The sequence below is a fragment of the Lampetra planeri genome, chromosome 16 (assembly GCF_965212315.1).
Source record: "Lampetra planeri chromosome 16, kcLamPlan1.2.h2, whole genome shotgun sequence".
Taxonomy (NCBI): domain Eukaryota; kingdom Metazoa; phylum Chordata; class Hyperoartia; order Petromyzontiformes; family Petromyzontidae; genus Lampetra; species Lampetra planeri.
The window spans coordinates 14,017,552-14,040,834 of record NC_136122.1 but is presented as its reverse complement, the minus strand read 5'-3'; the positions used below and the strand labels follow the sequence as shown (position 1 = coordinate 14,040,834).

Below are 23,283 nucleotides of genomic sequence, written 5' to 3'. Positions count from 1 at the left end.
CCAGGCCAGTCCGCCTTTTCTTCCGAGTGGCTATGTTAACACACCGCACCAAGTACTCATTTGAGGCTGAATCGACCTAGGGGAGGCCCAGATAATTGTCTTTGGTGTTGGCCGTAAGCGAGAATCGAACTCGGGTGGGCGGGTTCGTAGTGGAGCGCGCTAATCGCTACTCGAGCACTCCCCCACCCCCAACCCCCACCCCCTACCCCCCAACCCCGTCCGCATGCAAGCGATGAGGTGCGGGAATGCGCGAGTCGAGGATTTCCACGGTGCATTCCTGGGCGCGGCCTCCGCTCTCTTAAGCCGACTCCCCCCACCTCGCCTCCATCAGTGCCACCTTGAGGAGTCGAGGTGTCGCCACAGCCAGCTACCAACTACAACCAGCTACCACCGAGTGATTAGAACCAACTACCACCACCGCCGCCACGATGCTGAGGTTCGCGCTTCTACTCGCGCTGGCGCTGCGGTGCGGAGCCAACCACCTGCTGACAGGTGAGCGGTGGCGAGGGGGAGCCTGGACCTCGGGGGTTGTGGCGAGCGAGCTTCTGACTTGGACTCCCACTGGGGGTCTCACGCATATTTCTCCTGCACACAGAGTCGCCCATTGTGCGCCTGTCTGTCGCCGCTGTGAAGTTCGCACTGCGTCTTGGTGGAATCTATTCGCGTCTCTCTCTCTCCCAGTTGGAGCGCTGGTTTAATCGGCCCGATCGTCGCGTGGTCATCTTTCCATGAGAAATTCTCGCGTTCAACATCGAATTACCCGGTCGGTGTTAGAGAACGGTCCTCGGAAAGTGACATCACAAGAGGTCATCTTTTATCCGCACGCTATGGGGCAATGCACACGTGCTTCCGCAAGTTCGTGGCATGGCAGTTGACGCGATATATATTTTATTATTATCAGACCCACATCAACATAACCATGCTGAGACCATCAGCTCGCTCATTCCGAGACACCGGTCAAAATCACGCTTTAAACCGGGAATCAAACCCAGGTTGTCATCGCTGTCGACTCGGCATTATCATTGCCTTGAGTAACGCGGGCAGCTGGTGGCACGCTGACGAGGATGTTGATGACTTCAGTCGGTGGGTGCGATGATAAAGGGCAGATCTCGGAGGTTGTGAATCTGCTGCACAGCAGCCGCGGTGGTCGCTGCCCGGTGGCGGTGCCCGGGTGCTGCCCCCTGCCCAGCGGGGCGCGGGGCAGCGGGGCGCGGGGCCCGGACATCCCCGTAGGACGCTTCGGTAGCGAGCGAGGTCTCGGTCTTGATGATGGGTGGATGATCGTGTCCTGCAGATTATCAGGTGAAACTGCTGAACACCAGCGTCGTTCGTGCGGCGCAGACACCTCAGTCCGTGGCCTTCGCAGTGCCCTCGTGCGAGATCTCCACGATCGCGGGCACCATGCTCAACATCTTCGTGACGCCCAACACGACGGGAGGCGAGTCTCGCGCGACGCATCGGGCACCTGCCCCTCCCTCCACCTCCAGACCCCATCACGACCACCCTCATAATCACTCCTCACCTCCCTCCACCAACCTCTGCTCCGCTTTCCCTCACCTGTCTCCAGCCCACACCCTTCCTCCACCTCCCTCTACCCCCATCGCCTCCCTCCACTCACCTGCCCAGATGTCCTTATTACCCTCACCTCCCCTCTACCTTCTTACATCGGGTTACAATCTCAATGTGTGCTGTCATCACAGAGCAAGCAACCATTGCCACCGCCCCAATCCACGCCCCCAGGGGGCGGGGCAGTATCCCCAGGGCGGAGTGTGATGCCCGGTGCCCTCAGGGCGGAGTGTGATGCCCGGTGCCCCCGGGGCGGAGTGTGACGTGCCCACCGTGTGTTCTCCTGCAGTCGAGGTGATCGTTGGGCAGGTGGCGGTGCCGGGGTGTCGCGTGGCGCGGGCCGTGTCGGGGCAGGTGGTGTCTGGGAACGACGGGAAGGGCCCGGGCATCCCCGTGCCCAGCGGAGTGGCCTATCGGGTCACGGGGCTCACCCCCAGCACCAGTTACTCGTGAGTTGCGCACGTGGTCATGGGGCCATGGGGCCCGATTGGGAAACACGGCAAGCAGCCGGAATCTGTTTATTATCGTTCCGCTTGTTTACCCATGACTTTGTTTCAGGAGGGTCCTGCCAAGTTTTCGCAGGAGAGAGCGATGGCTGCTGCTGTATGTCATCCTAATTGAATAATTTGCAAGGACTCTTTCACGTCCACTGCGAAGCAGACTTTTTTCTACCGTTAATACGCCCGCAGAATTAATCAGGGCGGCCACTGGAATCGAGCCGTGAACCGAGTCAACCCCCTCAACCAGAATTGAACTCTCAATTTTTAGATTACGAGCCGATCGCTCTAATGTATAAAAAATAAAAGTTTTAAAACATAGACGTTGAAGAGACACTGAAGGCGACGGGGTGGTCCGTGCAGGACACCGCGCGGCGCGCGTCCCGTCCCCTCGGCTACAGCGCCTCCCTCCGCGCAGGAACTACGGAGGCGACGCCTCAGCCCTGTGCCCGGCCTCACTCCTCCACCCCCGCGCACCAATCATCCCACTTGTGCGCAGGCTGAGAGCGCAGTGAGCACACTCGCGCCTCGCAGCGAGCTCATGGGGTCGATTCCAACCGGGGCACCTTTCTGCGTCGAGTTTGCATGTTCTCCCCCTGTTCCGCATGGGCCGAAACAAATCCTACAATGTAACCGGTATTGGCCAAACATCCCAATTCAGAAATTACCCAATGCAAATTACTTGATTGGTATTTCGCATAGCAACATTGCCCCCCACTACTGTCAAGACTTGGTAGGACCATCCTGACAACAGTTGAGACTCCGCTAGGAGCTTTCCTGGGAAAACAAGGGTAATACTAATAACAATAACATGCAAGGTACACACGTGTACGCACGGTCCGAGTGTTCGCTGTGTGCGTGCAGGATGCAACGTGGGTTCGTTGGTTTTCTCCCATGGCTAAAACCCCCCACACAATGTAACCAGAATTGGACAAATACCGCATCGCAGTGCTAAACATGTCTACAAATCACTCACTTGGGATTTCCCACTGCCACAAAAAGGTGGCAGGACCCTCCTTGAAAGAAGTTTGAGACTCCGTGAGGCTATCCTGGATAGGGATGGAACTATTCTTAAACAATAACCCCACCCTCCTTTCCCCCACAGGGTGGTTCTCCGCCATCCAACGTCGGGGGTGCAGTCCGTGCCCGGGATCCTCAGCACGGCGAATGCGCGCACCCCCCGCAGCGCGGTGGACGCGGAGGCGTTCTCGCGCTCGGGAGGAATGGTGGTGATCACGGTCATCCTCTCCGTCCTGATCTTCCTGCTCATTGCCATCCTCGTCGCCGCCTTGCTGCTCGGAAACAAAAATTGAAAGGGAGGGCCCCCTCCCCGAGACCCCCTCCCTGAGACTCCCTCCCCGAGACCCCCTCCCCGAGACCCCCTCCCCGAGACCCCAATACTTTGAAACCCCAAACTCCTAAGATCCTGAGACTCACGCTCAGGTCATCAGACCCACTCACTCGGGTCCGTGGCATCTCGCTTGCCGGATGAGGGACCCCCCTTGTACTCGTCCCCTCGTCTAATGTGAAGGACCCCTGTATCTTCTTGGCGTTTGTCTTGTACGTTTCCTGCCTAGGGTCCGTGTAGTTGAGTTTAAGGCAGTGTGGTGTTTAAATGTTGACTGCGTGAATGCTGTATCGCGTTTTAAATGTCGCCTGGCTCTACTCCGCGTTCGTTTGAAGACATCGCTGCTCCGCTCCTGTGACCGCGCGGCAGCGATCACCGCGTCCGTGAATTAATAAATCTGAAACTGCCGACCCTGTCTCCGAGTCCCGACGTCGACCCCTCTACGACCCTCTCCTCCCAATTTCCTACCTTAACCATCTCTTCTACCCTCATCCCCTCGCTCTAGCTTACCCTCTTCTCTCTCTCTTAATCTTGTTCCACCTCTTAGCTTCTCCCTCTTGTCCCTTCCTTCTCGTCCGTTCTCGCGTATGCCGTCTCCTCCGCGCTCCTCCTCCTCCTCTCTTTGCGTCTCTCTCACCGCGTCCCCTCTCCTCCCGCCCTTCTCGTCTCTGGACACGGGTGAGTGGCGCCCTCTGCAGGCGATCCCCGTCCGTCTCGGAGCGCCGGGCTCGGGTAAATCGCCGCTCTGAGCAACAATAATCCCGGGCGCCACCGCTCAGCCTCCCGCGGCCACGCGAATTCTCTTGGCGATGCTGCCCAGACGTCGCGGCGCAGAGACTCTCACGGCGACGGCCCGGTCATACTAGCGCCCCCATCCTCCGGCACGCCGCCCCGCCCCCTCCACTCCCCCCCCCCCCTCCTGCTGCTGCTGCTACCGCTGCTGTTCCTTCTGCTGCTACCGCTGCTAACATGGCTGCTGCTGCCCGGGTGCTGCTGTGCGCGGGGCTCGCCCTGGCGTTGTGCGCGCTGGGGCTGCTCGCCGTGGCCGCGTGCTCCGACCACTGGTACGAGACGGACACGCGGCAGCACAAAGAGCGCTGCCGCATCTCGCTCAGTCGCCGTAACGACCCGGGGTACATTTACAACTACAACAGCAACCTTCCGCTCAGACAAAGGCCGCGCGGGCAGCGGGGCGGAAGATTCGCCCGGCATCGGCGAGAATTCTGGGGCTCCGCCACGCCCGACGCGGCCTGCTTTCGGCACTACAACTCCACGCACACGGGCCTCTGGACCAGGTGCTTTCGCCTGGGCTTCGACGACGAGATCGACGACCTCATCGCCAAAGGTACACGGCGGTGGCCGAGTGGTGGTCGGCTGGGCGGTGCTCGTCGGCACCGCGGGCAGCGGGCGCTGTCCGTGGTGCTGACGGCGGCCGCGGACTTCAACGCGACTGGGGCAGGCGGGTTCGTGTGTCTCACGCCGCCGCCGCCGGTGTTGTTGTTGTTGTTGGATCAGGACCGTGGTCTGGGCAGTCGACGAGGACAATGCAAAAGCACTCTTAGTGTAACCTGCGCCGTGTGAGTGTGCGAGTGGGGGGGGGGGGGGATTGTTTTCTTCCCCAAGCGCCGCCCGCTCCTGTTCGGGGGACAAGAGACCTCCGCGATTCGGGTTCGCGAGTTCTTCCTCAACGGCTTGGCCATGGCGGCGCCTGATAAACAACGGGGGGAACGCCGCCATTCTTTCACACGGGGCCGACTCTACCGAGGCGGAACGCGTGCTCGTTGGGTCCCTGGGCGCTCCTTGCCCCTGGTATCTACCCCCCCCCCCCGCATGCCGAAGCTGTCCCCCTCGCGCGGGTCACGGCGGTCTCCCGTCGCGTTCCCTAAACCCCGAACCCCCCTGTGTGCGGGTCGCTGCCCCCGCGTGTCGCGCTCACGGGGTGGGGTATGGTTTGGAGGGGGCGTGTTGTTTACACGCGGCGGTTTCTGCTGCTGCTGCTGCCCCTGCTGCTACTGCTGGGTGCTGCGTGCAGGCGCCGTGCCGCGCTGCGCTGCCGTGCGCTACCACTTCTCGTCCGCCGCGCTGCCGCGCAACCTCGCGCACAACGTGACGCTCGCCCTGCGCCAGGACGAGTGGCACTCTCTGCGTGAGTACGGCGCGGGCAGCACTCACGGGCGGCACCCAAGTGGTACTCACGACACTTGAGCAGCGTTCACGGGCAAGTACACTGCGGGACACCTGGTCAGTACGTGAATGCACCGTCCACGAGCAGGTGCCCCCACCCAGCGGAGCAGCACACCCAGCACGGCCCACCGAGCAGGTCACGAGTCGGAGTGAGCGAGGCGGATGGTAGCAGCACAGGACCGTGAGGGATGGCGGCTGTGTGGGGAGGCTTCATCCAGCAGTGGATATACAATGGCTGCTGATGATAAGAGCAGCACTTAGCAATACTCACGGAGTAACCCATGAACACACGCTCCCGCACTGCTGTCTGTGTTCGCTCAGACCTGCGGCGCATGACCGTGGGGTTTCTGGGGATGGCGGTGGCCGTTGTGGCCTTTGGCTGGGTCGTGGGGGCCCTGGGCGGGTGCCGAGGGCGCGGACTCATGCAGTACGTGGCGGGGCTGCTCTTCCTCATGGGCGGTGAGGCAGCACACCCTGCACAGCAGCACACCGAGCACGGCAGCACACCGTGCAGAGTAGCACAGCATCAAATCCAAGCACAACAATGTTGCAATTATAATTCATAGCCAATGCTATCCGGTAATCGAAAATATATTGGCAACAGCAGCATGGGGCCCCATCTAACGCACAATAAATATGCTCACTAAACAAATTTCACAACTGAGTGCCCCCCCCACTCCCTACCCTCCCAGGAACTTTCTGCATCATCTCGCTCTGCACCTTCGTGGCCGAGATCAACTTCGAGCTGTCTCGCTTCCCCAAGAGTGTCTTCAGCCTCCCCGGTGACATCGCCCACGGCTACGGCTGGTCCATGTTCTGCGCGTGGGGGGGTCTGGGGCTGGCGCTGCTCGCCGGCTTTCTCTGCACCCTCGCCCCCTCCTTAGCCGGGCCACGGACTGCCACACCCAAGCCCCTCTCCGAGAACGGGATGGTGTGATCCTCGCCCGCCCTGTCCTCGGCGGGGGAGGAAACCCACGGGGCCGCGTACGTGGTCATATGCCCCCCTCCCTCCCCGAAACCTTCCTTACCATTGCGGGGGGCGGAGAGATGCACCGAGGGGGGCCCTCCCTCATCCACCCACCTACCCCCCTCTTCCATCAACCACCCCCCCTACCCCCCTCGTTCCTCTCCACCTCCTCGCGGCATCTGGCCACCTGTGCACACCGCGATTGGATGAGGGGCCAGTCGTGAGCTTCTTCGGTGTGAATCCGCCAGGTGTGATGAGTCTGCCGGGTGAGTTTCAGAAGGTGTTAATCTGCCAGGTGTTAACCCACCAGGTGTTAATCTGCCAGGTGCATCTCACCGGGTGTATCTCTCCAGGTGTTAATCCGTCGGGTGCCGGGCGTGTTGTGAACTCTAGACGGGGCGGCGCCCCCTCACCACGTGACACCCACTGGCGCCGCGACGCGTCCGGGTTGGTGTCCTCAGTGTTCGAATCGCGTTTACTGAACACTATAGATGAGAAATGCAAATTGTGATGGGGATATTTGTCTGTGTGTGTTGGGGGTTTTTACGATCATCGCTGTTATGATTATTCTTTGTACATACGAATTCGTGTCGGGGTCACCGAGACGTGGGGTGACACTCGTGCTGTGTGCCCGGCGCAGCCTCGTATGGGATTTGGGGATCCCAGCTCAAGTGTTCCGAGTCTGCGGCTCAGGGCGTCTGGAATTTGGGATGTGGAGTCGAGGGTCCGATGAGCAGGGGCCTGGGACTTGGAAAGCGTCGCTCTGAGTTTAGAATCCCTGCTGCTTGTAGAGTACACGGATCGCGACTCTTCACCTTGAAGCAGCCGTCACCTCGTACCAGTGGCCGTGCCCCTATGGCATGGAGTGCCACATTTGCAAAAATCAATCGCCGCATTCGAAATTAGCAATGTCCTGAAGAAGGGCCATTTTCCGAAACGTTAGCGTATTAGATATGTCTATGCTGTAAGGGACAGTTATGGCCAACGTGGTGAGATATTTCTGCTTGTGGGTCCACTGCAAATACAATGGCTCATTGTTTCAATGTTTAATCGAAGCTTAATTTCTGAGTATAAAGAAATGGGCCCCGCGCAAAGCCGGGGTTCCCTGTGGTCTCGTCGTTGGTTCAGCTGCCAGCCCGTTGACCCCAGTGCCCGTCTCTGTGTCTCCCTCAGCTCCCTAGCCAGGGCAGAGAACCGCCTCCCTCTCCCCGAGGAGCCTCTGGCAGTGTAATGTCGCCACCAACACTACCAAGCGAACACACCGTGGTTAGGAGCTCTGGCTGAGCACCGATGGTGGGGGCAGTGACGTCGCGTGGTTAGATAGGGATATAGGTCGTGTCTGCTGGTTGACATGGGCCCTAGTGCAAGATGTTAAATTTGGCTCCCTTCCTAATGACCCTCTCTTCCTAGCACAGCGCCTGCGCTCCTCTGGTCTGTGGACCCCAGCGCAGCTGAATTCCCTGCACAGTCGATAGCTACGCTACTGAAGCAGTAGTTGTTAGGAGTAAGGTCGGGGTGAGTGAGAGGGATAATGCCAGAGCCCGGTTGGTTGGTTAGAGGTTAGCATTCGGGCTCGTGTTCGTGGCTGGTTGGCTAGCTGTGGTCAAGGGTAGGTCTAGCACGAGCAGCTAGGTAGAGATTGTGGTTGGGGCGAGCTCGAGACTGGTTCTGTCTGCCCGGGCCCGCGTGTCCACAGCCATCACTGCTGCACCCGCCACCAGGGGCGTCGCTTGGAGCCCCTCTTCGGCGGTTTTGCTCCTGCTCGACGGGGAGATTTTGTGATTGAAGTTGATGCTTTTCCACTGCACAGACCACGGTATCCGCTGCGCCGCGAAGCCTCCCGTCTTCACAACGCCACGCCAGAAGGCACGGGTTCGAAAAGTAGAATCCTGTACAGTATTTCCTTTCAAGGACAATATTTAATAGTTTTGTTAATTTATTCATTGTGTTGACCAATGTACAGTGCTCGGTTTGCTCGCTAAGATATGGTTCATATAGCCTGTGTGGTGTGAATGTGGAGAGCTGGGGTTGGTGGATCGTGTGAGGAAGGGCGCATTCAGAATGGATTTCCACTGCCATGATATTAATCACTAGCTTCACGACATCAGTATTGTGGATGCACTGTCAAGTTGCGTGCCCGGGCTGCTGATTTCGCTTGTGTGTGCGGTACGTGTGTGTGTGTGTCTTGTGCGTATCGAGTGCGCGTCTATGAGTGCAAGTCGGCATCGGTGGTGCAGTGGTTAGCACACTGCACTACGAACCCGACGACCCGAGTTCGATTCCCACTCAGCCAACATCAGTTACGAATATCTGAACCGGTCCTGGTTCTCCATTAGGTCGACTCAGCCTTAAATGAGTACCTGGTGCGGTATGTAAATATCAGTACTGGGGAGACAAAGGCGACCGGACGTGGTGTTGGGTGCTCACCACCATGTTTGCCATGCCGGCCTTAATAGGTGCCCGTTAACGGAACTTGCCCCAGCAGTCTGTTCGGGATTTCGGGGGAATCTTAGGTCTTTATCGTGTGTGCAACGTGTGTGTCTTTGTGTGTGGAGCGTGTGCCTTTTTTAGTGAGCGTCCTGTGTATGTGTATGGCGTGTGTGTGGATTGTGTGTGTGCGTGCCTGTGTATGTCGATGTTGTCTATAGAGCGTGTCTGTGTATGTATGCGGACTATCCGGTGTGCGGAGTGTGTGCTGTGTGTGTTTCTGGAGCAAGTACTGCCTATGTGTGTGGCGCATGTTCCCGTGTACTTATGCACTACGAGCTGGCTACTAACGCGGTGTCGCTCTCTGTGACCACGACTGGAGTAGGAGGCGCGGCGGCGAGGCGTGTGTCTGCGTCCCTGCACGCTCTGCCTGCTTCGCGTCGCTTGCCAAATGAGTCAGGTGAAGGGAGGACATCGGGACCCATTCATTCGCCCTGTCCCCGACACAAACCCATACGCGCGGTCTGCTTGGTGCTGCCACGAGACACACTTTGGGTCACAACCCCGTGTTTTCATCCCCGTCACGAGGGTTCGCTTCACATCCTCCGCATCCCCCATCAAACAGTTCATTGCCCTGCGGCATTCTAACAGGGGACCTGCAGTGGCAGCCACCCCTACGCGGCTGGTGTACCCAGCACCGACCTGCGAATGGGTAGGCTGTCAGTCGGTTCGGCGATGTTGCTTTGCGGTTTTCCCAAGTAATTTGCGATGTTTTTAGTTTGTCAATTTGACAACTCTGTACTGTGACGTCGGCACACGTGACCATACATTGTGTGGCGAGTATCATTCCCGTCGCGGTGTCACGACTACCGCTGTCATGCACGTCACGATTACCGTGCTCACGTCGTCTATAATACCACCATTATCATGGAAGCGTCATCATCATGAGAGCTTGATTCATAATGTCAGCATGGTGTCATCATCAGGACCACCCTGAGTTGGGGGGGGGTCAGCAAGAGGGGACATTTATCCCGCCGACATGCAGCAGAGGGCCCCACCGCCGCCTGTGTCGATGTCGACAACGATGGAGCTCCACGTCGCATTCAGCCTCGGGTCTCCAGAAACCTCAGAGTGGCCCTGATCATGATTGCCATCATCATCATCGCGACGTTATGATCACCATCATCGTGACACCATCACCGTCGTGGTTTAGATCACCGCTCCTCGTCGCCAGCCCCTGGCCGAGCCATCATCGTGCCCGCGTCTCGCCATCTCGTTTGTACATTGCAATAAATGCGATCTCGACTTGTATGAAGCGGTGTGCGGTCGTGTGGTTTCATCACGGGAACGCGACTCGGAGGAGAAGCGGACAGCAGGCGCAAGCCAACAAGGGCTGGTGGTTGAGATCAGGGTGGTAGCGATGGTGGTGAAGATGGTGGTGATAATGACCGGCACCAGTGGTGTCGATATCTGCCTCTGAGGAGGAGGCTCCTGAAGGACGGTGCTACTGGGTAGTTGGAGGCAGTCGCCTTCCAACAACTACGGAGGGCGGAGGAGCGACGCTCACAACAACGAGCGGAGCGCTGTGTGGGTAAAATACATAAAATTGGCTCAGTGGGGAGCACAGGTGGTGAATTTGCCAGTCGTGTCAGTTAACCCATAACACCTGGATTCTGTTCTGACTTCTTGACAACAGCGGGCCTTCCACACTTCACGTAGCCTCAAGTGCACCTAGCCTGGCACAAGTACTGTGGTGACGTCACCGTCACGTAGTGGAGAACGGCGGTTATTGTTGACGAGCTTTTTTGCCTGTCCAAGGACGGGGGTATATTGCAGTAAATCTGAAATATTCAATAGAAACATTTTTCAGCTCATGATTATTAATGAGGGGAAGGGGTTGCCCCATGTGGAGTGACGTCACCCGCTAATGGTTATTGGGGAGGGGTGCGGCATGTGGATTGACGTCACCCCCTCGTGGTTATTGTGGAGGGGTGCGCGACCTTCTTGTGCGTTAGTGTAAATTTCCACTCGGGCATGAATATTAATGAAGGGGGGCGGGGCTAGCAGTGACGTCACGCACGGATGTAGCACTGTGCTGCGTAGATAGATTTTTTTAGCGTCACTTTCTGTAAAGAAACGTCATATTTGAAGCGACTTTGCGTAATAAATTATTTAATTTAGCTCGACCTTCCTCTGCGTTTGTCTAAAAATCCACCGACTCATGAATATTAATGAGGGGGGTGGGTCTCATGTGGAGTGACGTCACGCGCGGGACGGACAGACATTTCTTGGTGAGCATAGGAGGGAATGATGGTAATGGTGGTGGTCTTGAAGGTGATCGTGTGGATGATAGTGAAGGTGGTTATGATGGTCGTGGTATTTTTGAAGGCGGTAAAGATGATGGTGTTGATACCACTGGGCCACATGAAATCTAAAATACTGCACAACCATACGCAAATGTTCCTTCATTTAAAGCTCTACAACAAAAGTCGGCTCGGACAATGTCTTTGGTGTTAATGATGTGGGTGAAGGTGGGAGTGGCCCAGTTTGATGTTGGTAACACTCGGGGGTAAAGACCTCGGTTCTTGTGGGATATTTTTATTTTTCAGATTTAGCCACTGGGTGGCACCAGATGCGCGTGTCCGTGGACCCCCCCCCCCCTAATGGAACATCTTCGCCAGTTAGAAACATTTAGGCTGGCCTGCCTACGATCCATCCTGGGTTTAACCAGGCTGGATTGTGTGAGGAGCTCACAGATCCTTGAAAGATCTGGGAAAAATCCCATCGGTGAGCTCCTCCGGCAGGCAAGGCTGCGTTGGCTGGGTCATGTAGCCCGTATTCCCAGCCACCGCATGCCTAAACAGCTTTTGTTCGGCCGGATCGAGGGGGCTAAACGGGCGCGGCACGAGTTAGAGAAGAGATGGAGTGATGTGGTACAGGAGGATGTGGAGCTGAGTGGACTTGCCAATGACTGGTACCAGCGGTGTCAAGATCGGCCTCTGTGGAGGAGGCTCGTGAAGGACGCTGCTGGGCAGTTGGAGTCAGTCGCCCTCCAACAACAACGGAGGGCGGAGGAGCGACGCTCACAACAACGAGCGGAGCGCCGGGTGGCTAAAGCTCAGAGAGTTGGCACAGTAGGGGGCACAGGTGGTGTATCGGCCAGTCGTCTCAGTCAGTCGACCCGTGGCACCTGGGTGTGTGACCTCCTGCCGGCGGGCGTTTGACACTTCACGTGGCCTCAACGTGCACATAGCCTGGCACAAGCGACGTGGTGATAGTCACCATGGTGGTGATCTGCATGATGGTGGTGATGATTCATTGGCATGTTATTAAATTGAAGATTATAGTGGTCATGGGGTTGATGGTGATGTTTACAAACATTACCATTGGGTGTAGGACAGTGGTGGTTATGATAGAGGCCATGGTATTGATAGTGGTAATAGTCACCATAGCAACGATGGTAATGGTGGTAAAGATGATGGTCATTGGAGGAGGTTTGCCCAGGATCCTTTTTGGAAGTTTTAGAAGTTCGCCTTCCAGAGGCGATGGCATTGACCTCAGCACCGTGTCCAACTGTTACAATGACATCGATAGGTGAAGTATCCCTTGAGTAGTTAAACACAAGCACACATAGTAAAACGCGACTTATCATCATGAGCCATGATCAATCCACTGCTGGATGAAAGACTCAATCTGTCCAATTTTTTTTCTTATGCAGCAGGTGCACCTATCCGTTGTATGGGATTGAATAACCTCGGTCCCTTTGATTTGCGTGGGAAGACGCCGCGTGATTTCCATGCATACTATGAAATACAATAGCTGTTGAATCTGCTGCGCAGGAATGTTCTGACGTTTGGTTGCTAGAAACATGTTAAAATAAAATAATAGCAGCGCGCGTAGCATTACACATGTCCTCTCTTTGGTAAAGTCGTGCTTGTTACGAGATAGAAATGCCTGTAATTTACGAGCTTTAATTTTTATTCTTGGAACGTCCATTGAATGTGCAGTCTGTGAAGCGGGCACTAGCGTCCACGTTCCGGCGTAGAGTGAAGATGTCGGCGCCGGAGAGTGGAGCTGTGTGGGACGAGGCGGAGGTGAGCGGCGACGTCTCCCCTCGCCCCGCTGCCCCCCTGCCCCTCGCCCCCCTGCCCCTCGCCCCTGGCCCAGCTCCCCCTTCCCTGCCCCTCTCCTGCCGCCCTCCCGGCCCCGCAGGTCAAGGGGGCTCGCGGGAGGCGAGCGACGCGACTGCTGCGGCCTGGCGTGACGAGGCATCGTCTAGAAGAGAGTCGCGGATTGCCGTAAATGGTTGATCACTAATTAACGAATCACTCGCTAGTTAGTAAGTAGTTATCCAAGCTACGCGTTGCGAGCGTGAGGCGTTCAACGGAGCCCGAGTCCCAGATTCTCCGCTGTTGCGGAGTCTGGGCGACCCAGGCTCGTCCGAGTCATGCACCCGGGAAAGCCTCGCCGAGTCTCGTGGCAGCCTCCCAGGAGCGTGCTGCTGCTGCTACATGGCTGGCCATGAATTTGATGAATGAGTGGCGTGTGTGAGGAAGCCAGATAACCCAGAGAGTCATTCCGAGTGTTGGAAGGGGGTAATACACGCAAAGCGCCGTACAGGTTGATTCAATAATCCAGTACTGTCGTGTTATCTCCTGGGCAAGTCACGCCGAGTGGTTTCGGGCAGTTTCCCATCCAAGTCCTGTAACAACGGAGGTTTAACTATGTTTGGCTTCATATTCTTGGTTCTTTCGGTAAAGTCACGTAGAAGGGAAAAAAATAGGGCTGTCTTTCCGACACGTTGAATGTGCAGTCCATACTGTAGCCTGGTTATTACGTTTGGTGAGTGTACTGGCAGTCTATAATGAAGACTGTAGCAATGGTTATTAACCTCGGTGAACTGGCAGTCTATAATGCAGACTAGACCGGGTTCTGAACCTTGATGAGTGTACTGGCAGTCTATAATGTAGACTGCAACCTGGTTTTAAGCTGGTGAGCGTACTGGTAGTCTATAATGCAGACTGTAGCCTGGTTCTTAACCTGAGTGAGTGCACTGGCAGCCTATAATGTAGACTTATTCTGGTTCTTTCAGTAATAAAATAAAAAGAATAAGGCATATTTGAAACACGGTAGGACCAATACTTCTGCCGTGGCTGATCATTATTTTAATGCACGTGGCTCACACGAAATTGATGTCTCTAAGACGATGGTACTTTGCAAGCCTACTGGCTATCAACAAAGATTCGTTCATGAAGCCATCCATATATGCAGACACAGCCACAATTTCAACCGAGAGGATGGTGATAAGCTCCGCAATCATTGGAAAGATGTCATCAACCACTTTGGGTCATGACTTGATATGTGTTTTCTTGTCAACCTCCACCGTCAGTAGTGTGGGTGTGTGGAGCGAGGTGCAATGCTTTAATTGGTGTGGATCTACTGCCAGTGTCGGGGTTTTATCCGACATTAACATTAGCTGCCCCGTCCATGCTGTTGACACACTTAGGCTACGTCCATCTCTAAACCTTTATAAACAGTTTGCCTTTAGAGGCTAACTCCCCTTTCCCTGATGATGACTGCTTGTGTTGCAATCGAAACGCCGTGTTTTTAGTTTTATATGTAGTTTTATTTTAATTCATATTTTGAATACTGAAAGAACCAGAATAAGTCTACATTATAGACTGCCAGTGTGCTCTCTCAGGTTAAGAACCAGGCGACAGTCTACATTATAGAACTGCCAGTACACTCACTCAGTTTAATAACCATTGCTCATTCTACATTATAGACTGGAAATACGCTCACCAGCTTAAAACAAGGCTACAGTCTACATTATAGACTGCCAGTACACTCACTCAGATTAAGAACCAGGCTACAGTCTACATTAGTCGCTTTTTATTTATTTTTTATTCACTTGCTTTTATATTATTTTTCTATCTACGTGACTTTACTGAAAGAACCAAGAATGAGTGATCGTCTTCGAGGGTTAGCCAAATGCTGCTTCGAGTATGACCGGAGTTTTTCTGATGGTTTAATGCTCCTGGTTTTGATATGTTAATTGCGATCATAGTCATTCGGTGGTAGTTGAGTGATATAGTAATGGTAAAGGTATGTGGTTATGGTTTGTATGTATGTATATTGAACTTCTTTCACACCATATGTATCCAACCGTGTTAATCAGAGGTTTGTGTTGCAGGATGGCATTGCTGAGGAGATTCTCAAGATGGGCACGGAGGAAATCATACAGCGCACACGTCTCCTGGACAATGAGATAAAGGTTTTCATCGCACACAGAAAACCCCAAATAATATTAACCCTCCAGTCTAACCCTTCTCTGGGTCAGACTTCATTTAATGACGTTGAATTGACAGACGTGCTTCAGAAAACAAACTCCTACCTTCCACAAAGTAAACATTCGGCAAATTATCTTAGAATTTTATTGTAAATACAAAGATTCACATTCCATGGGTATGATCAGTGGCATAGCATGGTTGTCGTGGGCCCTTTTGCAAGGAATACAATGTGGCCCACTTTCCAATTTAATTGACTCTTTGTAGCGGTGTCTGGGCCACTCCAGCCCATTGGCCCCAGTGCAGTTTCAATGACTACACACTCAATAGCAGAGCTGCTGGGTGGGATGATGTGGCTTGATTATATAAACTGCACTCTCTGATTTCTGATATCTTCACAACTGACCACTTATCCTGAAATTGGTCCTGTAATTGTGGTTGTGAAATATCTTTTTAATTCATCCCCAACTCTGGCCATGTGACAGATAATGAAGAGTGAGACGATGAGAATTAACCACGAGCTCACAGCCATGAAGGAGAAGATCAAGGAGAATACAGAGAAGATCAAGGTGAACAAGACGCTGCCGTACCTGGTCTCCAATGTTATTGAGGTAAGTCACTGCTCATCTTTGCTGCTACGCAAACCTTGCCACTGATATGACCCCAACACAAGCAGCATCTGATAGCGATGTGGGTGTACAGTCGCATGTGTGTGTTTTTATGATTGTCGTTGTGTATTGGTTAAGAACACTGTAAAAAACCCAGCGACCTGAGTTTGATTCCCAACCACGGCTAAAATCAGTGGTGAGTGATATCTCAACTGATCTTGGCACTGCTATAAATGAGTACCTGGTGCGATGTGTACAACATCAGCACTGCGGAAACAAATTGTGGCCAGGTGTGGGGCCAGCCCACACCCCACGCTTGTGTGCTGTGCCGGTCTTCATAGGTGTTTGCTCCAGCACTTGCCTCAACAGTCTGATGAGGGTGTACAGGTGTTTTTGGTAAAAAAAATGTGGATTGTGCTTATAAAATGCTGTAAGTCGGGTCTTCCGTAACCCGGGGACTGCCTGTACTTAAAAGGTGTAAAAGCAAGTCGTAATATATCGGTGTGTGAATGCGATATCACAAGATATGTTTTAAGCTTACAATAAAAACGTCAACAGACTATGGCAGGTCATACCAGCGCCTAGAGAATTATCTGGGCGAATGCTTTGCCGCCTGCAATATTTCGACAGTGCCATCACAGTCACTTTATGTTTACGTTACATTTATGATGTTTGTGTGTGTGTGGTGAGCAGCTGCTGGATGTAGACCCCACAGAGCAGGAGGAGGATGGTGCCAATGTGGACTTGGACTCTCAACGAAAGGGCAAGTGCGCCGTCATCAAGACTTCCACTCGCCAGGTACCAGACGCACAGGGATACAAAGGTGGTCGTGGGGTGGCCCTTTCCCCAGTGACCTCTTCTAATTGCTTAATGCCCCCCCATTGTTGACATTCTCAGGGTCAAGTATGCAGCCAATATGTTTTGGTGATGATAATCATTATAATAATGTACAGCCTCTTCCACCTCGTGTTCCATCAGCCCTCATGTCATGTTGATGATGGTGCTAATGTGTGTTGATTGTGTGTGACCACAGACGTACTTTCTGCCTGTCATCGGACTGGTTGATGCCGAGAAGTTGAAGCCTGGAGACCTTGTGGTAAGTTAGCGGTGATGCGCTCATGCTCCTTGGGTCATGTTGGGTGGCCTCGCGTTCAGAGCACCCTGCTAGTGGGGCAGCGTAAGACCTTTGAGTCATGAGCCCGCACGCTCACAGCCACCTTTACTATGTCCCCCTCACAGGGAGTGAACAAGGACTCCTACCTGATCTTGGAGACCCTCCCCACAGAGTACGACTCTCGCGTCAAGGCCATGGAGGTGGACGAGCGACCGACGGAGCAGTACAGCGATGTCGGCGGTCTGGACAAGCAGATTCAAGAGGTGTGGGGTGAATGGTGGATTGCACAGTGCTCCTGCTTTTACACTGATTTCCCCCCCACCACCACCAGTGTTGCCAAATTAGCAATTTCTTTACTAGATCTAGCATCTGTTTAGATTTTTTTCGTGATAATATTTTGTAAAAAGGACTAGCAAGGTATCTTCTTACTCTGGGGTAAAGAAAGATTTTGGAGAAATGCTAGGCATGATTTAAAGAGCTTTTAACAGTTTACTGTGTGGAACACTTGGTAAGTTGTCTGGTGATGTATAAATGACTTTAGGAGGTCTATCTAGCGACGTCTTGTGATGAGTTAGCAATACTGCCCACCACCCTGATAACAGAACTACTACAACTGTTTTTGCCCACGACCAGCCCAGTTTTGTACATTTATTTATAATTTTCTTAGGTATAATTATCAGGCCATGTTGCTCAATGGGAGAGTGAGTGGTTTGTAGTTGAAAGGTTGTGAGTTCTAATCCCTCCGTTTCAATAAAATAAGTACCACTTTGTGGGGAACTTAAAAGGTGGCTGTCACAACGATAGACTCATCCCTACCATAAGAACATGGAATGTTCACCAATAGTTTGGGACTAAACTGAAGGTGTGCACCGCATCAATTTGAGCATAAAATCACTTGAATTGTTATAAATGTGTTGTTTGCTTCCGGGTATAGTGCATTGATCCCTTACAGTGAAACCCTGGAAAGCACCAGGTGAAGGGGGGAAGTGCGATTGGTCAGTCACGATACTGAAGAGTGAAGTTCTTGCTGTGATGTTTCTGTCAGTTGGTGGAGGCCATTGTGCTGCCCATGACGCACAAGGAGCGGTTTGAGAACCTGGGCATCCAACCCCCCAAGGGAGTGCTCATGTACGGGCCCCCCGGCACTGGCAAGACTCTTTTGGCCCGCGCCTGTGCGGCTCAGACTAAGGTACAAGCACCCAACACGTGCTGATACGCACACACGGCGCGCATACGCGTGGTCCTCACGGGCCATGCTGGCCGCAGTGGGAGCCCACACTTGCGAGTGTGAGTTTCCTAAACTCCGTACATGTGCATGTCTCAGGCCACATTCCTGAAGCTGGCCGGCCCACAGCTGGTGCAGATGTTCATTGGCGATGGTGCCAAGCTGGTGCGGGACGCCTTTGCGCTGGCCAAGGAGAAGGCTCCAACCATCATCTTCATCGACGAGCTTGATGCCATTGGAACAAAGAGGTGCCCTGCCCCATTCCTCCCATCCCAGCAGCGGTGGAGCTTCGAGCTGTTTTCTTAAACTGCTGCGTTGGCGACTGCTCATGAGTGACAGTGGAAGGCCGGGTTGCCATTGTGCTGCTGCGGTGTGCGTGCATCGCAGGTTTGACAGCGAGAAGGCTGGGGACCGTGAGGTCCAGCGCACGATGCTGGAACTGCTCAATCAGCTGGATGGCTTCCAGCCAAACACGCAAGTCAAGGTGCGCAGTCTTACAGGCAACACGGGATCCTCGTACAGAGACACTCGCTACCTGTACAGCTATAGGAGGATCCTTGTATATTTTTGCACGTGATGTCTCGGTGCTTGTGCCTTCAAGGTGATTGCGGCGACGAACCGCGTGGACATTCTGGACCCTGCTCTGCTCCGATCAGGGCGGCTCGACCGCAAGATCGAGTTCCCGATGCCCAACGAGGAGGCGCGGGCCCGCATCATGCAGATCCACTCCCGCAAGATGAATGTCAGGTAGAGGAGGCACGGCTCTCTGGGACGGTGATGCTGCCCAGCGGGGAGCGCATTCACCACTTGTTGCATAGGTTCGGAATTCGAATCCAGCAGGCCCCCCCTTGTTAATACTGTGAATACTGTGGGTGTCATCTTCATCGCCCACAGCAGCATTATATTCAGCATCATCCTACACACTGGCCACCATGGGTAATACTCCAGCTGTGTTAACCATAACATATTGCACGCCTTCTGCTTTAGTGTGGATATCAAAGATCCCGTGACATCATTTAAATAGTCGGCCATTTTGTCGGAATCGCAGTCCAGACTTTTTAAATTTGGTAATGTACCCGTAAAGTTCTCAATTGGGATTACATATCGTAATATTGTTCCTCCTGCGAAGCTACTGCTAAGTGCGTCAAACATAGCACCTGTCTTTGTGATAGCGTTGCACTATAAGAATGGCAAATACCAAATGTACAAGTGATTATATTGATCATGATTTAGTGGTCGGGTATCATGACACACCCCAGCATTGCCCTGCTGGAAGGTCAAGTCCGTGGTTCCTAATGATTGTGTTCCTGTTCTGTAGCCCCGATGTGAACTTTGAGGAGCTGGCACGGTGCACAGACGACTTCAACGGAGCACAGTGCAAGGCCGTGTGTGTGGAGGCAGTGAGTTCCTCACCCACACTACAGAGGCTCTGTTATGCCATACATCAGTGGTTTGAAACCGTTCTGGACTTGAGGACTGCTGTCAACCCTCAAACATCTTGGCAGACTAACATGTACTAAAACATATGGTGTTTTGTGAAAACCTTTACATCTGCAAGGTCCGCAGATTACTTCCCATGACTTTGTGAACCACCAATGTTATGCATTGTGTGTATTTGGCATGTGTATTGTGTGCTTTGTGGGATTCTCACATCGGCCGTATCGTGTGGCAGGGCATGATTGCGCTCCGCCGTGGAGCCACGGAGCTCACACATGAGGACTACATGGACGGAATCTTGGAGGTGCAGGCCAAGAAGAAGGCTAACCTGCAGTACTACGCCTAGACCCGCGGCCCCTCTGTGGCACACGCAGGCTGGCCGGTGGCACGTGTGTTTATCCGTGGTATGAATCGGTGTTTATTGATGTTCCTTTCTCAGCCTTAAGACTTAATTCAGTGGCTCTTAATATTTTCAGTATGGACGCCCCACCCTCCAATCGAGACCACTAGCTCATGTGTGCAACCCCCACCCAAATTACGTATGCCACAATAAACATATATTGCATGTCCCCGCCTGTAGTTGACTGGTGATATTAAGGCATTTATTAAGGCATTTTTTTATGTTGTGTACAAGTTTGTTTTGTTGCCGCATGCGGATTACGTTCCTTGCACACATTAAACATTTCTCTGGGTAGTGGGGTAGTGGGGGGAGAACTGGCCTCCGTTGAGTAGATCAGCCACGTGGGCTGTGTTGGGTGTGCTGACACTGTGCCATTAGGTGAGTGAGGAGGGTGGGGGTAGGTGTGTATTCACAACAGTGGCAAAGCTGGAAATATGGATGGGTAGAGTTCTGGGTTCAGGTAGCAAACCACCCCCGCCCTTTGTGTGAATCGCACAGCCCAAGCAAAACTGGCTGACACTGGCTGAGTGAGTGAGCGGGGCATCCATGTGGCAGTCGGGTCAAGAGTTATGGGTAGACTTAGTCAAAGTGCTCTTTCGTTGGGAGAGATGTAATAGTGACTGATTTGAGCAATTGTGGTGACGTTTCATTTTTGTAATAAAATGAAAGATGTTCTCTGCTGAAATGCTTCTGAATTTGCTTTTGGAAAGAAATGTTTGTCCAACAACAAAGTAGTCCACTTCGAATCTGGGTGTCATGTTTTTTTTCTTGCACTGTAATTCAGATGTTTATTTCTATTGACCATGTTTCACAGGTGCAAGTTTGTAGGGAAACCATTGTTTGTGTTTACACCACGTGACTTTTTAAAACTTGTTACATTGGCTTTATCTACAGCTGCATAGCGGTTTCATTCTTGACAGGAATCAGTACACAATAGCCATCATTGCCTACTGCTGCCTTATACATTGGGGGAATTTGTGGACAATCCCTCCCTGATTACTGAGGGACAGTTTGGCACTGCCCAAAGGTGACAATAAAACAGCTATAACACTTCTGTACTTATGATAAACTAATCATATGGAAAGGGTTAATTGCACAAAAAAGTGCTTTCTAGAAGTAATAAATTGTGACCTGGACATATGTGCTTTTATTTCCACGTTAATAGTGCCGAAGTTCCCCCCCCCCGCAAAATGTTTTTAACTATCCATAACAACGCATGTCGCTACAGCATGCTCAATGCAGTTCTGCTTATTAAACCCAAATTGTGATGTGTACAGCAGTGCCATGCAGTGGACACCAATAGACATCGACAGCTTGTAGAATAACGGTTTGGTAACCATGGCATCGGTAGAGGAGCATGGTTGGCATGGACACTGGCGCATGGAATGAAACGTTGAGCCCAGGTGTGGTTCCATCGCCTTGCACACTCGCTCGCCATGGAGCTGCATACCGTCACCTTTAGCGGGGCACGCACGATCATTTTGTTCATAATATAGGTTTTTGACTATCATTCTGTGTTCTGTGGGGGCCGGCCTTCACCCCACCGCCCTCGTTGGGCAGGTGTGGCGCGACGTCCGCCCCCTCCACTCCACCGTGTCGATCGGCCCCCGCCAGGCCCCCGCCAGGCCCCCGCCAGGCCCCCGCCAGGCTCCTGCCAGGCCCCCGCCGACCGGGTCATCGGGCCCCCCGCACTAACGCCCTCTCGCTCTCTCTGAGGGACATAGCTAAATTGTTGGCTCACCGCCGCCCGGGGTTATTCCACACGCCCGCGTACACACCACTAATGCTAGCGCGGCGGCGCGAACGCGCGCGCCCCTGCAGGCGATTATATCAACGAGCGCTCGTGCTGCGGCTCTGCCCTCTCGCCGCGCGTCCGCCCACACAGCCGCACCACACAAATCACAGACACCGCACTGATGCTCTGTGCTAACGTTTATTCACGGCGCAAACCCTGCACTGCCCGAAGGGAATATTCTGCGAGCAGAGCCTAGCCGACTGCTATCCAAGTCCCCAAACACGCCTATCACGTACCTCACAGCTGTACTCATGGCGCCGCACGGACGCTGTGAGTGTCGGAGGGAGGATGACGAAAAACCTCGACTATCACTGCCTCGTAGCAGCACTTGCTGGGATCACACGGACGCTGCGAGCGGCTCCAGGAGGCAGGACGGCAGGGGGGGTCTTGGCGGCCAAGCTGTTGAAGATGAGATCTACCTGAATGGTTTTTATCTTGACTTGAAGCTTTCGTGACTGCAGGAATTCATACTCTGGGTCTTTCGGTAAAGTAACGTAGATAGAAAAAAAAGTATGAACGGTTATTGGCTCCCATTTTTATGCCCTTGACTTCAAACAAAATCCAGGATTACGTGATCCCGCGTGGCCAATTACAATTGTGTGCCTACCTGTGCTTCGTTTTTCTTGCCGTACATGGAGCGTTGTGCCGGTTACTTCTCGAGCTATTGTCTAACGCAGCTGTACTCATTAATGTCTGACTCAATCTGTTTAATCTGGACGGGCGTCCGGCTGGCGAATGCACACTCTGCTCGTGTGTGCTTGGTCGACGGGGTCGTGGCGCCGCGATCCCACAACCTCATTGTCTGCTCTGCTCGCTTAATATTTCACCCCAGCCCCTCCCGATGTCATGCATGAATCATTGCGGCTGGCACCGGGAAACTGTGGGACTTTCCCTCTAGGGACCCTTCGGATTAAAACCCGATGTGCCAGGCAATCTCCCGCCAGGACACTCCGTGTGTGCGCTGCGTGTGGGTGTGTGCTCAGCCTCTGGCTGCACATGTCGCTGAGAGAACACGTGCATTCACCAGCACTCTGAAGTCAATGCTCATTTGGGCCCTGCTGCAGAGCAGAGCTAGCCTCATCAGGCAGGCCAGTTTGTCTCACTGAAGACGTGATTAATACAGTCTGTGTCCAACACGGGACTGAAGCTTTATTTATAACAGGAATACTTTAACATCGCTGCGAGATATTGTATGTCTTCGTAACATCACAGCATTGATATATAGACATGGAATGGCGCAGTGATTTCACTAGACTACTGCCGCACATGGTCAGAACTTAGTGTTTTTTTTCTGATGAACAAAGGCAAACATATCAAATACAATTGCACATGGCTGCTTTTTGTCCGAGGGTATTTGGTGTAACCCAGGTTGCCCTTGCCAATTCGACAATGTTTCTTTTGTCTCAATGGGCCTGTATCGCACACAGT

General features: G+C 53.4%; 3 protein-coding genes across 3 annotated transcripts; all 3 read left to right on the top strand.

Annotated features, from left to right (window-relative positions):
* Nucleotides 1-236: 236 nt before the first annotated feature.
* UPK2 (uroplakin 2) lies at nt 237-3,819 on the top strand. The gene is made up of 4 exons (XM_078601690.1): nt 237-492; nt 1,295-1,438; nt 1,856-2,015; nt 3,169-3,819. The coding sequence occupies exons 1-4, from the start codon at nt 429-431 to the stop codon at nt 3,374-3,376; spliced, it is 576 nt and encodes a 191-aa protein (XP_078457816.1). The 5' UTR covers nt 237-428; the 3' UTR covers nt 3,377-3,819.
* Nucleotides 3,820-4,315: 496 nt separating this feature from the next.
* On the top strand, nt 4,316-10,300 carry LOC144723098 (transmembrane protein 178B-like). Its single transcript, XM_078601689.1, has 4 exons — nt 4,316-4,756; nt 5,444-5,557; nt 5,917-6,054; nt 6,288-10,300. The coding sequence occupies exons 1-4, from the start codon at nt 4,381-4,383 to the stop codon at nt 6,530-6,532; spliced, it is 873 nt and encodes a 290-aa protein (XP_078457815.1). The 5' UTR covers nt 4,316-4,380; the 3' UTR covers nt 6,533-10,300.
* A 2,630-nt stretch (nt 10,301-12,930) lies between these two features.
* PSMC3 (proteasome 26S subunit, ATPase 3) lies at nt 12,931-20,745 on the top strand. The gene is made up of 12 exons (XM_078601691.1): nt 12,931-13,083; nt 15,183-15,263; nt 15,762-15,887; nt 16,578-16,682; nt 16,918-16,980; nt 17,124-17,261; nt 18,044-18,187; nt 18,323-18,471; nt 18,611-18,707; nt 18,825-18,970; nt 19,542-19,623; nt 19,896-20,745. Exons 1-12 carry the CDS (start codon nt 13,042-13,044, stop codon nt 20,004-20,006), a joined length of 1,284 nt encoding a protein of 427 aa, XP_078457817.1. The 5' UTR covers nt 12,931-13,041; the 3' UTR covers nt 20,007-20,745.
* Nucleotides 20,746-23,283: the final 2,538 nt, after the last annotated feature.

Coding starts and splice junctions, on each gene's coding strand:
- LOC144723098 (XM_078601689.1), top strand. CDS start 4,381: ATGGCTGCTGCTGCCCGGGTGCTGCTGTGCGCGGGGCTCGCCCTGGCG. Junction 4,757..5,443: donor CGACGACCTCATCGCCAAAG/GTACACGGCGGT, acceptor TGCTGCGTGCAG/GCGCCGTGCCGCGCTGCGCT. Junction 6,055..6,287: donor GCTGCTCTTCCTCATGGGCG/GTGAGGCAGCAC, acceptor CTACCCTCCCAG/GAACTTTCTGCATCATCTCG.
- PSMC3 (XM_078601691.1), top strand. CDS start 13,042: ATGTCGGCGCCGGAGAGTGGAGCTGTGTGGGACGAGGCGGAG. Junction 13,084..15,182: donor CTGTGTGGGACGAGGCGGAG/GTGAGCGGCGAC, acceptor TTTGTGTTGCAG/GATGGCATTGCTGAGGAGAT. Junction 18,188..18,322: donor CCTGTGCGGCTCAGACTAAG/GTACAAGCACCC, acceptor TGCATGTCTCAG/GCCACATTCCTGAAGCTGGC.
- UPK2 (XM_078601690.1), top strand. CDS start 429: ATGCTGAGGTTCGCGCTTCTACTCGCGCTGGCGCTGCGGTGCGGAGCC. Junction 493..1,294: donor AGCCAACCACCTGCTGACAG/GTGAGCGGTGGC, acceptor CGTGTCCTGCAG/ATTATCAGGTGAAACTGCTG. Junction 1,439..1,855: donor GACGCCCAACACGACGGGAG/GCGAGTCTCGCG, acceptor GTTCTCCTGCAG/TCGAGGTGATCGTTGGGCAG.